We start from the raw sequence: 12694 nt of genomic DNA on the forward strand, positions 1-12694 counted from the left end.
GTAATATTTAAAAACACTTCACGAGTTCAGTACATTTTATAGAGTACATTTCCTACTGTTGTCACAAAAACATCAAATGATGCCTAACCGTGCAAATGAAAAAAGGCTCATCACGTTTGTTTGTTATACTATATATTAAAAATAGTTCATTCTCAGACACTGTGTTCTTGAAAAATAAAAATGTACACCCCATCTCCATGGGAGAGTCCATGGCCAGTTTGTAACATTGAAGTCTTGCCAGTCATGCTTCCAGCTCCAGCTCTCTGTATCTGTTCCTTCCTGCAGACCCTGTGATTTAGGACAGTCACTGCCTCTGCTGGGGTCGGGGCTGCCTAGGGGTGGGGCATAGAGATGGGCAGTGACTCAAAGAGGCCTGAGAATGAATTGCTCTGCCATTGTTACAAACGGCCTGGACATTTGCACATCATCTGACGTGACCTGAAACCACAAACACTGGCTTCTGACGACCATGTCTTGTTTGTTTCAAAGATCTTGCTTGGAGCAAAGGCAGCGTGACCAAGCTGGAAGACCTTCAAAAGCCAGCCCCTTCTCTAGGCTTCAGTGACAAGCCTCAGGACACCCCACTTGCCCTGAAAAATAGGATAAGCTCAAGCCAGGGAGAGCTCAGCCTTTATTCACTGGTGCTGCCCTGGCTCTATGATGTCCTGGGCACTGTCTTCGGTCAGTGAAACCAGTCTAGCTGTGTGGACAAGCGAACAGGAGTACTGAAGAATTGCAAATGATCAGTATGAGCCTGGATTTTTGCAGGAATGGTTAAGGGGTGGCTTTGAAAAATGCTTGGCAAATGGGACTTCCCTTGTAGCTCAGTTGGAAAAGAATCGGCCTGCGGTTCAGGAGTCCACCTGTAATGCAGGAGTCTTGGGTTTGATTCTTGAGTTGCTAAGATCCCCTAGAGAAGGAAATAGCAACCCCACTCCCAGTATTCTTGCCTGTGAAACCCCATGGATAGAGGAACCTGGCAGGCTAGTCCATGGGGTTGCAACTGTCAGACATGACTTAGCAACTAAACCACCACAGGAAAATGCTATCAAGGTTTTCTACTACTCTGTTGACAAGGAGGCAAGGGCAATCTTGGGGGATTAGAGATGGAAATCAGGTTGTGCACAGTATTTAGGTCCCTCCCTAAAGATTTGAAGAGGCCTCCCAAACCTTCAAGAGCAGAGGAATCACTTGCAGAGTCGCGAGAGGTGGATATGGCTTTAGTAGGACTGAGTTGGGGCTGAGGGTCTGTAAAGTGGAAAGTGCGGGAGGGGAGCGGTGGTGGGTTGGGAGGCGGTAGCGAGGCAAAGACAAGCATGCACAGTGAGAGGCTCAGGGTGGAAAGGCTTGTGAGCTTGTGTCAGGACAGTCCCAGCGAGTACAGGCAGCCGGTCGAAGGATGTGTTCCCAACCGCACTTTCACAGGTCAGGTGTCTTTCCTTGGTCTCCACTGGCCTGAACTGACTCTTGGTCATCTCCCCATGCTTAATTGTGCCCAGAACCTCTTGGTACAAGAGCCTTTCTGAGATGGTCTCCCCCTCTCAGCAATGGGCCTGACATTGGCCTTTACTCCCAGGAGCCAAAAGTGGAGGGGAGCATTCCGAGACATTCTTCCCTTCTACCCACGGGGACCTGCAACCCTCAGGCACGCAGAGAATGTTCTGGCCGAAGTCTCCCCCATTTGGTCCCTCTAGCCCTCTGCAGTGAGGATCAGACTTTGAGAAGCAAGGAAAGTGTGGTTCAAAGGGGTTTTCCTTTACTCAAGTTTGTGCCACCAGTACAAGACAGAGATGTCAGCCAAACACAGCCCCAGATGGGCCTTCTTCCTACATGCTGGAAGCTTCTCTTCTGTAAGCCTGACAGGAAGCCCAGTTCCAGCTAAGTGACCCCGGTATGTGCAGTCCAGCTGTCCTTTCGAGGCTTAGAATAAAGACTGCTTTATCTGGATGGTCACTCCTTTTTTCAAATGTTCAATTCCCTTTCGTGAATGAAATAACGGCAGACAATCGTTTTTGTGTGCTGACTTACAGTGACTCTGGCAGGAGTTGGAAACCACATTAGTCCCACATTCTGGAGATTTAGCTCATGGCTGTATGATGCCCAGGAACCTGGGAACAACCCCCCCCACCCTGCCCCCAGGCCAGTCCTGCCTCCCCGAGGGCACTGCCTCCATTTCCTATCCTGTCCTCTCTGTAAACCCCTCCAGAGTGGGGTTGCCTCGCAGCATCTGAAGTTAAGTTTAAAAAAGACGGTAGTGGTTTTCAGGGTCCTGATGGTCATAGACACTTTGCAATTTCTCCGCAAGTTCATCACATTTCATTTTTTTCCCCCCAAAGTTGGGCAGTGGCAGTTATACAGGACACCAGTGTTAACTGTGGACTTCACCTCTGGGAACTGCCCTGAGGAGACGCCCCCCGCCCCACCCCGCCTTAAACTGGGGAGATAGCACAGGGCTGGGGTCATGAAAACGCTGCCTTTTTAACTGCCCCGCATAATCACTCTCTAGGAGCGGGGCCAGCATGGCAATGCTTTAAAAAAGCAGTGCTCACATTTACGGATGACAAGCGGAGTCACCCAGGACGTGAGCTGACAGCATCCCGCCCCTCTTCTTGGGGGTGTGGGGGGGGGGGGGGAATGGAGAAAAACTATTGGGTGTGGGGGGGCAGGGGGAGGAGGAAGAATTAAAACGCAACAATCAAGCCAACCTTTAAATAGTAACTTTTAAAAATATAAAAACAGGTCATTACAATGACTTTTCATTTTCTTTTTTTCTTCAGGAATCAACTTGTCTTCTACCCTCGCCTTCCCTTGCGGCAAGAGCCTTAACAACAGGTGGTGGCTAAGCATCTGAGACCCAGAGAGAGAGGAAGAGAGACAGACTCTGGACACCCCTCCCCAACCTCAGAAAGGTTAAGGGCACCCACCTTGCCCTTCTCTTCGGCCTCCGGAGCCAGGTAGGGGGAGGGGCTCACCCGGGAGCAAGAGCATTGGAGAAGGGTTCACTGGGAACCCACCCTCCCTTCTCACCAGACAGAATCACACATTATAAAATAAGCCATAAAAATGCAGTATAAAAATTATCTTCCATATGCTACATCCATGGAGAGCCCACCACCAGGACTCGTAACAGCCTTTAGCTTTTCCTTAGAAGAAAAAAAAAAAAGACCAAAGGAAAAACAAAAAACAAAATCCTAATACCTCAGAACATTTTGGTACCAAAAAGTGGCACCTGCAGGAGCTGATATTCTACCTGTAAGCTGTTTGGGCTCCTAAGAGAGACAGGAAGCCAGGAGAAGTCAGCACGGTGTACCCCCAGCGGAACCCCTTAGACTCCGTCCTGCAGGTTAAATACACATTTTCCCTCTAAGGAGAGAGTAAGGGGTCAGAGGCAGGAAAGTGGGGAGAAGGCATTTTATGAAAGGACATCACTTCTAATTCTTTTTATTCAAATTAAAAAAAAAAAAAAAAAAGCACCCACATCAGTTGCTATTTTTTTCTCTGGTAGCTCCCTGAGCTGAGTTGCTATGCGTTCCTCTAACTTTGTGTCCTTTTCAGGCAGGTTGTGTCCGAAGATTAAGTAGGGCTGGAGACAGAGTGCCTTTGAATTTCCATTTCTCATCACGACAACCAAGTGTGCACCAAAGAGAGATGGAGGTGGGGGTGGGGAGGGGGAGACAGACAGACGGACAGGTTCAGACACCTGAGAGGGGGACCAAGAGGCTAAGTAAGAGGCAGGTGGGACTCGGGAGGCCACAGAAAAATTCACCGTTGTTTCTGCTGCCGTCAGCCTGGACGGGCACCCATCTCAAGCTCTGCCTGTCCGTCAGTCAGTCTGGAGCTGGGTCCTGACATGCCTTAAGACGATCCCCAGGTCCACATGGAGACACGCTCACCCAGGGGGTACGATGGCTGACCTGGCTGCCTCCTCTGCCTAGGTGTCTTCTCCCTCTACCACTCCCTCTTCATTCTGCCCGCTCCCTGCCTCCCCTCCCCAGATGGGAACTTCTGTTTAAAAAAAACAAAAACAAAAAACAAAGCCACCACCACGAGTGGATTACAAATACAGCAGGCGAAATACACGGCTGGCGTTGCAGGTGGGAAGGGGCCTCCTCCCCCGCAGACCAGTCCGAGATAGGAGTCTGTTATTTACACTTTTCACAAACCTTGTGCGCTGCACAGTCAGGGACGTGAAACCCTCCCCCGCTCCCTGGTACAAACGTGTGGTCCACGCTCCAGTGTCCCCGAGGCGGGGCAGGGGGACACATCAAAAGAAAGGGGAAGGAGAGAGATTCACGAGGGTGTATGTGGGCAGCCGGAGCCACGAGCCTCCAAATAAATCTATGTGCAGCCTCTGCCAGCATCGTGACGGGAGGAGGAGGGGAGAAATCCATCGGAGTCCATGAGACACAGGAGTCCATGCCCAGGAGCCCCGGCCGTGACGGGCGCACCCCCTCAGCCCGCCGGAGCGTGGTGCTGGGCTGCTGGCTGCCTGTCCTCCGTGTTTGCGGGGTCTCCCTGGCACAGCCGAGTCTGTGTCTCCCAGAGCGTGACAACCCCGTCACAGTCCTTGCTTAGTAGATGACCTCATAAACCGTGGCCTTCTTGTCACCAGAGCCTGTTACAATATATTTGTCATCCGCCGAAATGTCACAGCTCAAGACCGACGAGGATTCCTTAGACTGGAAGAGGAGAGAGAAAGGACAGAAACTCACTTTTTGGGTACTCAGCACTCTCTCAGTGCTCTCTGAATTCACCCGCCCTCTGCCCAGCCTGGAGCGCACGCTGCGAGGCCTTCAAACACAGCCCTTCCCATTAGAGGGGCCCCTTCCACCTGCTTCCCCATAAGGAAAAGCTCATTAACTGGGCCAGATGTGATCTTTACAGTCAGCTCCGAGCAGCAAAACAGAGCACTTGAGTGTGAGCTTTGCATCCAGAGTTTACAAACAGGAAGAAGCATTTCTGAGCTGGGAGCCGGTGTCAGTGGGCCAGGCCCTCAGTCTGGTGAGCTAAAAAAAAAAAGGACTTGCACCTAAATTTTGAACATTCAGTGTAACTAGAGACTGTTGAAAGTTACATGTGTGATGCACCAGATGCTAGACCTCCAGACTGCATCAAGAGTGTCTTACTGACTCTGAGGGCAAGTGCATGTGACTATGTGTATGTACGCATGACTGTGTGTGTGTCTCTCTGTGTGAGTGTATACGAGTGAGCGAGGGAGAGTGCAGCATCAGATCCCAGGTTTTGAAAACTCACAAAAAGCCCCTTCCCTCTCTCTCACCTCCTTTTGGATCCTTCTCCGGCCCCATACCTCAACTTACTTGAAACCAGATGACACAGCTCAGAAAAACAAAAAAAGCTCCCCAGTTTGCTCAAATGCCTGGTGCACCTCCTGTGAGGGCTCAGCATGCAGGCCAGAGCCAAGAGCATGTTTTTATTCTTTCTTGCTCTAGAAATCCTACAAGAGCCTCTGCTAAAAGCCCTCGCCCCAATCGGTCAGACGCCACTAGCAGTAGAGTATGCGTCCCCCTGATGTGCCCAAGTCCAAAGCCTCGCTGCTGAGAAGCCGTCTTGGACCCCCAGCAGGTGGGGGTCAGGGCAAGTCCTGCTCTGCCTCCCCATTCCCTGCCCCATCACCGTGGCCAGGCCTGGACCCTCAGCAGAATCAAGAGGGGCACTTGGAGGGCGGGTAGTACCTGGAATATGCTGGCTCCATACGGAGTCCTCCAGGCGTTGAGAAGGTTATCTTTCCCAGTGCTCACAAACCACTTGCCTGCAGGCAAAGGAAACATCAGGTTGTGGGCTGCTGCCCTCTAAAGCAAGACCCACCCCACACATGGCCAGCTACCATGGAAACGCGGTGTAACCCACTAACCAGCGCTGGGCTGACTCTTCCCTTGTGAGAAGCGTTTTGTAATCAAGACACCCACCCCACTACCCTGCCACACACACACAGACACTCAAGATACTGCCTTTCTCTGCAATCAAGGGGAGGGGTGGGCAGGCTGGGGCAGAGAAAGGCAGGATCTGCAGTTAATCATAGGGATTACACTTCCCCAGAAGATTCTTTTTAAAGCCACTAAGCTCAACTGACCCATCTCGATTCTACTACTGAAAGATGGCAGGAGGTACTGGGGATGGCGAAGCTCCAAGCGGCTGGAGATCCAGCCAAAGGCAGTGGGTCTCTGCAGGCCTGTCACCAGAGCTTTGCCTGCATTAAAGCTCCAGGGCTCCCGAAGCCCTGGGGGGTGCCTGCTATTCCTTGGTCCATAAAGACCTATTGGGGCTCAGAGAGGCTGGGACCGTCCTAAGCTGCACAGCCAGTCAGTGGGCCGGCACATCCTCCAGTCCAGAGCTGTGGCCACCGAAGCCCACGGTCCAAACCACCTGGAGGCACTGCCTGCAAGGCTGGGCATACTACCCCCCTGCTCCTGGCCAGCAAGGTCTGGCTCTGGCCTGGCGTCACAGGTGCCTGGTACCCTGTGGCAGTATCTGCATCCTCAGATGCGGGGCGGGATTGGGGTACTGGTCTGGGTCAGGAGCCTGGTTCTGAGACCGTGCTCACTTAAAGGGGCTCTGGCCCTTGTCTGAGCTGCCTCCCTGCACAGAGGGCTGCCCAGACCCCCGTGCCCCAGGCTCCCGCACCCCCGGCTCCCCGCTCCCCGGCCCCCGCACCCCCGGCTCCCAGCTCCCCGGCCCCCGCTCCCCGGCCCCCACGCCCCAGGCCCCCACTGCCTGGCCCCCACTGCCCGGCCCCCAGCTCCCCAGGCCCCCGCTGCCCGGCCCCCAGCTCCCCAGGCCCCCGCTGCCCGGCCCCCAGCTCCCCAGGCCCCCGCTGCCCGGCCCCCAGCTCCCCAGGCCCCCGCTGCCCGGCCCCCAGCTCCCCAGGCCCCCGTGCCCCGGCCCCCAGCTCCCCAGGCCCCCGTGCCCCGGCCCCCAGCTCCCCGGCCCCCACGCCCCAGGCCCCCGCTGCCCGGCCCCCAGCTCCCCAGGCCCCAGCTCCCCCGCCCCTGCACCCCCTGCTCCCACTCCCCGGCCCCCACACCCCTCCCGCTCCCCAGCCCCCACGCCCCAGGCCCCCGCTGCCCGCCCCCGCTCCCCGGCCCCCACACCCCAGGCCCCCACACCCCAGGCCCCCGCACCCTGGCCCCCACGCCCCGGCCCCTGCTCCTCAGGCCCCAGCTCCCCCGCCCCCGCTCCCCGGCCCCCACGCCCCCCGGCCCCCGCTCCCCCGCCCCTGCTCCCCGGCCCCCGCCCTGGCTCACCGCAGTAGGCGAACTTGAGGGACAGCACGCAGCTCTCGTGCAGGTGCAGCTGGTACTTGTCGGGCTTGGTGTGGTGCAGCACCTCCACGTTGCTACTCTCCATGCCCACGGCCAGCCACTCCCCGGTGGGGCAGTAACCCAGCGAGAAGATCTGCGCGGGAGGGGAGGACAGAGATGGCATTCTCCAAAACCACGGTGGGGGCGGCTGAAGGAGGGCCAGGAGGAGGGAGAGGAGGGGCGCTCCTCCACGGCCCTGCTCAGGAACCCTGTGGGCTGTCTTACTCCCTCCCCCAGCACTTCCCCACCTGTCATGTGCAATGCGAAGGCCCCCTCTCTCCCCCTCAAGGGAATAGTGTTTTATCCCCAATCAACTTCCCAGGTGAGGAAGCTGAGACTCAGAGAGGTTGCTGACTCTAGAAACTAAAGTGGCAGAGTCAGGATTCAAACTCAGAGATGACACAGATATTTCACTTTCAAAGTTATTCTCTGTCTCAGTGACTTTTACCTATCCTTAAGGAAAATATGAGTAAATAAAACACTAATGTATTAAACATGCAAAATTAAAACATTAACACAAATAATACAAAACCAAAAAATAATACCTAGGATTTATAGAATGCTTTCTATAGCCAGGCTTATAGCCAAGGCTTTCAGAGGGACCATTTGAGGTGCTCACACCAGACCCATGAGGTAGCTATGACTATTCCCATCCCGTGGGTGAGAAAACTGAGGCCAAATGCTCAATGGCAGAGGAGCTGGGAGTCAAGTCTGAGCAGCAGGGGCAAGTGCGACCAACTCCAAAGCCTTGTGGATTCTATTTCATGGCCACTTCCTCCAGGAAGCCTTCCCAGATGACTCAAGTTGGTCTCAGGTCCATTTGTAATGATTACGTGTGAGGATCCCTTGGTCTCCCGAACCAGCCACTAAGACCCAGGGAGGGAAGGCCCCACGCTGCTCCAGTGGATTGGGGGGGGGTGTGGTCTCAGGCGCACACCTGGGAGGTAAAGTCATGCTGCTGCAGCTGCCGGCCCTCCCGCAGGTCCCACGAGCGCACGGTGTTGTCCAGGCCTCCCGTCCACAGCTTGGTGCCGTCATGGGAGATGTCTATGCAGCTGGCCCCGTCCGTGTGGCCCTGGAACTGCCTAGGAAGGCCAGGCAGGGGTGAGCGTAAGCCCCAGGGAAGCACTGACTGCTATGTTGACAGCTGTCCCAGGGAGATGCCAACTCTGTCCCAGCAGAACAGTAAACTGTGGTCCACGGTCCCCCAGGGCTCCTCTCCCACTCCACTCGAGCATCTCGGCCAGGGCCGGTACTTGCATGAGCTCACAGGGAGGCAGGACTCAGACCCAGCAGCTCTGCTCCCGAGGCCCCACACTTAAGCTCCTCCATTCCAGTCTGGACGCCTCTTCTTCTCCCCACATCTCTCTGAGTCTCAACTTATCTAAGAGTTCTGCCCTCCCAGGTCTGCTCCAGGACCCCTTTCCCCAGAGCTTTGTGCAAGTTCCTGATCCACAGAGCCCTCCCTCCTCTGCCTGTGCTAGGCACCTGACACAAGCCATCATTTCACCTGGGAGCCCTTGCCTGTGCCATCCTGGCCACACCCCAGCACCTCAGACAGGCCAGTCACAGCCACGATGCCAGACACGGCCAGCGTGGCCTTCCCAGGATGAGGACCCCCGTTGCCCTCCCGTGCCTCACCTGACCAGGGTCTGGTTGTGCAGGTCCCACACGGCGATGTTGCCGTCACTACAGCAGGAGAAGCAGACTTTGGCATCAGGGCTGATGGCCAGGGCGTAGCAGGCCGGAGCCGAGGACGTCAACTCAGCCTTGATGCGTGGCGTGGGGGAGGCCAGGTCCCAGATAGTGAGCGTGCTGGCCTCGCCGCCCACGATGAGCGTGCGCCCGTCGGGGAGCAGCTTACAGGAGCGGATGTAGTTGTCCCTGTTCTGAAGGGGGAGGGGGCAGTGTTCAGCACCACCCACCTCTCCTCCCGGGGAACTGGGAGAGTCACGTCCAGCAACAACGAGCACCCTCGTTACGTCTGCTCACTTTTTGCCCTTATTCACGGCTGACCCCACTGCTCACTCGTGACTTTTTAAACTTTCATTTCTTCACAAACCCCTGGAGACCAGCATCATCTCCCCTTTCAGACAATGAAAGCAGGGCTCAGAGAGGTTTGCCAGGTTGCCCAAAGTCTCCCAGTCGATACAGGGCTGCCCCTGGCCAGGTCAATGGGGTACCGCCCCAGGCCCCAGCTGCCTCGCTCTTCTATGACAGCTAGAAGGGATGCCCGCAGCCCCGGGGTCCTCACCAGGCAGTCCAGCTGGGAGATGGGGCTCTTGCTCCCTGGCTGGCTGATGTCCCAGATCTTCACGCAGCCCTTGCCTCCTGTGTAGACGTGGCGCGTGGGGTTGCTGATGGTCACCGCACACACCACCTCCCCGTGGCTGAGTGTGTTGATCTGCCGGGCGTGCCTGGGGATGCCAGGGCCTGCCAGGGCGTCGTGGGGGAAGGGCACAGGCTGCATCTGCCCATCGGCGCTCACATGGAAAGAGTAGGCTCTGAAAGGGGGAGAACCACGCTTCTGCCATCTCCAGTCCTCTAACAGTTTCCTGACTGGCCCTAACCCCTGCCTGGCCTGCCCGCCTCCAGGTGTCCCCTGCCCTGATCTTAGGAAACATGGTAACCCCAACCTCCTTGACCTGACTCCACCAGGGCAGAGACAGCTTCATAGTCCTGCCTTGACTTCTGCCCCTGCTTATAGATCCTCGCTCCAAACCAGGCCACTGACCCCTCATTGCCTTGGAATACCCTTTCCCACCATCTATACAATCCCTAGCACTCTGACCCCAGAAAGGACCCAGCTTGAACGCCACCCCTCCTCTAGGAGCCAGTAGTACTAGGGAAGAAAATCTGTTTGCCCCCCCATCCCTAAATGAATCACAAGGTACACATCAGAGCCGGGGTGAGCCAGTGTGGCCTGCCTGCTGTCTTAGGTCACACGAGTGCCACCTGCGGCTAGAACCCACAGGAACCCCAGGGCAGGGAGGATCCGTGGAATCCGGATGTGAAATGTTCCTCCCTTCTCAGAGCCCAGGGATCACAACCTCAACCCCAAACCCCCTCCTTCCTCTTTCAGAGGGAGCCTGGGGGCAATCAGGAATGCATCCAGGCAGTCATCAATGGAACTGCAACCTGGCTCAGGGGTACCCCTAGAAGGGCAGACACGTTTCCCCAGGAGAGGTCCATCAGGGCAGGGGATGGGTGGGTGGGTGGTGTGCTCTCTGCCCTCCCCAACAAGCAGAAAATAAGTAGTCAAGGCTTACGGTTTTCCACCAGGAATGGAGGCGAGGCTTGAGGGCAGGCCTGTGGCCCGCATGGGGGGGTGAGGGTCAAAGCCAACCTGTAAGGCAAGACAAGGCCAGCCCTTAGCGAGGGGTGCCGCCCTCCGTCCCCCCACTATACAACGCCCCAGCCCCAGCTTCCTCCCCCGCCATGTCCTGTCCCACCAGCACCACACGGCCTCTTCAGAGCCCGAGATGGCCGAGCAGAGCAGAGCCCTCTGTTCCAGCAACAACACGGGCCCCGGCCCTCTCAGTAACAGCAGACACACCTTGGTATAACACACGGGCAGCCCCACAGGCCAAGCCCCTGCCTCGTGAAATCACCATGGGATTTCCCACCCCAGAGAGCCCAGAAAGACGGGTGCCAGTCCCACTTCCCAGATGGAGAGGGGCAGCCCAGGGAGGCTCTGTTGGTTGGGGTCCCCTGGCGACAAAAGGGTGGGGGGTGGGAACCAGGTCTATGACCCCCAAGAGTGTTCTCTTCTGGTTCCTCATGAACACTCTCCCCCAAGGCAGCTGCCTGGTCACTGGACCCAGAGGGCACCCTCTGCACGTAGGAAGGGTCTCTCTAACCCACTCCAACTCCCCCTCCAACTCCTTTCCCAGCCCCACCCCCCAAAAAGGAGCCAAAAGGTCTACGTACAGCTCCAAAGCTCACCATTGGCGATCGGCCATAGGCAGCAGCAGCGGCGGCCGCAGCCGCGCTCATCTGGGGCGGGATGTTGTGGAGGCCCGCGTAGGCGCTGGGGCTGGTGAGGGAGCCATTCATCTCGTGGTGGCTCATCATGGCAAAGGGCGCGGCGTAGGAGCTGGTGATGGAGATGGGCGTGCGCAGGGCCGAGGCTGCAAGGAGGCGGACGTAAGCTGGGATGTACCACCAAGGGGAGAGGGTCCCACCCCTTTCATCCAGCAAAAGCCCAGGCCGCCAGGCTGCCTCTGGCCCAGAAGCAATCTTTCCTGTGTTCTCAAGCTATCCACTCCAGGCAGTCCTGATGGGCTGAGCTCACCTACCAGAGATCCCCATGTTCACATCCAAGAAAGTCTGAGGTGAGAGATGTGCCCGCCTTTTTTTATAGAGCAGGACTCAGAGCCCCAGAGAAGAGTGTTTTTCAGAATCTCACAGAATTAACAATAAAGGCAGACAGACACTGATGGTGTCCCGAGCTGTCTGAAGCTCCTTCCACAGGCTGATTTCAACAGTGGCCCCAGTAAGCCCTGACGTGAGTGCTGAAGCAGCAGGCCTTCACCTCGGTGTCAAACCTGACCAAGTCCCGCAGAGCCAGGCCCTGGGACAGCCCTGACTCTGACTCCCCGCCTGGCGCCCTGGCCCGCACATGCCCTCCCCTCAAGCACAGTCGGCTCAGCCCCGTTGTGCCTACCCATTATACCTATCGGGTCCATGCCTGGAGGTTTGCCTGGCATCGACCGGAGCCCCGGGGTCGTGCTGGTGCCAGGAGTTGGGGCATCATTCCGTGGGGTTGGCGTATTGGATTTGAGTCCAGGGGTGGAGGATTTGTCATTCTGCAAGGGGGAAACGCAGAGACCAAGGGAAGCTATGAAGATTCCTTTCTCCAAGAGCTGGGCACCACATGAGGCCTAGTTCTCAAACCTTCTGCCACACAGCCCCTCCATTCTTGCCCAATCTTGTTTGGCAGGGACTGTGCTCATTGTTCCCATTTTACAGATGCAGCAACTGAGGCTCAGAAACAGTAAAACTAAGCACAGGGTTCAGCCTGTAAGTGATATAGGCAGGACGTGAACCCAGGCCAAGCCCCAATCCATGTGCTTTCTGCTCCACCCCTTCACCCTCTAAGCAGCAGCACTCCAGGTCCAGCCCTTTCCCAGAACTTGTTCCCTCTGCCCCAACCCTCCCCAGCCTCTGCAGTGCCAGGGGCAGACCCCACATACATGACCAAGGTCTTTGGTCTTGGAGGAGGGCGTGCTGCTGGAGGAGGCCACCGAGGCAGGGCTGGTGGGAGCGTCCTTCTTCAGGCCACGGGCCTTGTCCAGCCCATTTTCAGGAGGGGAGTGCGCCGGGCTGACACGGGGTGTCGCAGGGTCCTAAGGACAGAAGTGAGGCAGAGATGT

General features: G+C 56.6%; 1 protein-coding gene across 8 annotated transcripts in view; it reads right to left on the reverse strand.

Moving 5' to 3' along the window:
- Positions 1-2701: 2701 nt before the first annotated feature.
- Positions 2702-12694, reverse strand: part of TLE3 (TLE family member 3, transcriptional corepressor) — a 51164-nt gene continuing 41171 nt past the window's right edge. For 2 of the 8 annotated variants that reach the window (XM_065940249.1, XM_065940245.1), the window contains exons 11-20: positions 12515-12667; positions 11995-12127; positions 11265-11449; positions 10589-10665; positions 9574-9823; positions 8961-9208; positions 8257-8404; positions 7263-7413; positions 5694-5770; positions 2702-4679 (exon numbers count right to left, since the gene is read on the reverse strand). In XM_065940249.1, coding sequence (XP_065796321.1) covers positions 4572-4679; positions 5694-5770; positions 7263-7413; positions 8257-8404; positions 8961-9208; positions 9574-9823; positions 10589-10665; positions 11265-11449; positions 11995-12127; positions 12515-12667 — 1530 coding nt within the window. In that variant the 3' untranslated portion in view covers positions 2702-4571. Of the gene's footprint in view, positions 4680-5693; positions 5771-7262; positions 7414-8256; positions 8405-8960; positions 9209-9573; positions 9824-10588; positions 10666-11249; positions 11450-11985; positions 12128-12514; positions 12668-12694 lie in introns of all 8 variants that reach the window. The other 6 variants (XM_065940247.1, XM_065940242.1, XM_065940248.1 and 3 more) reach the window with 3 other exon arrangements.

The sequence above is a fragment of the Muntiacus reevesi genome, chromosome 7 (assembly GCF_963930625.1).
Source record: "Muntiacus reevesi chromosome 7, mMunRee1.1, whole genome shotgun sequence".
Lineage (NCBI taxonomy): Eukaryota > Metazoa > Chordata > Mammalia > Artiodactyla > Cervidae > Muntiacus > Muntiacus reevesi.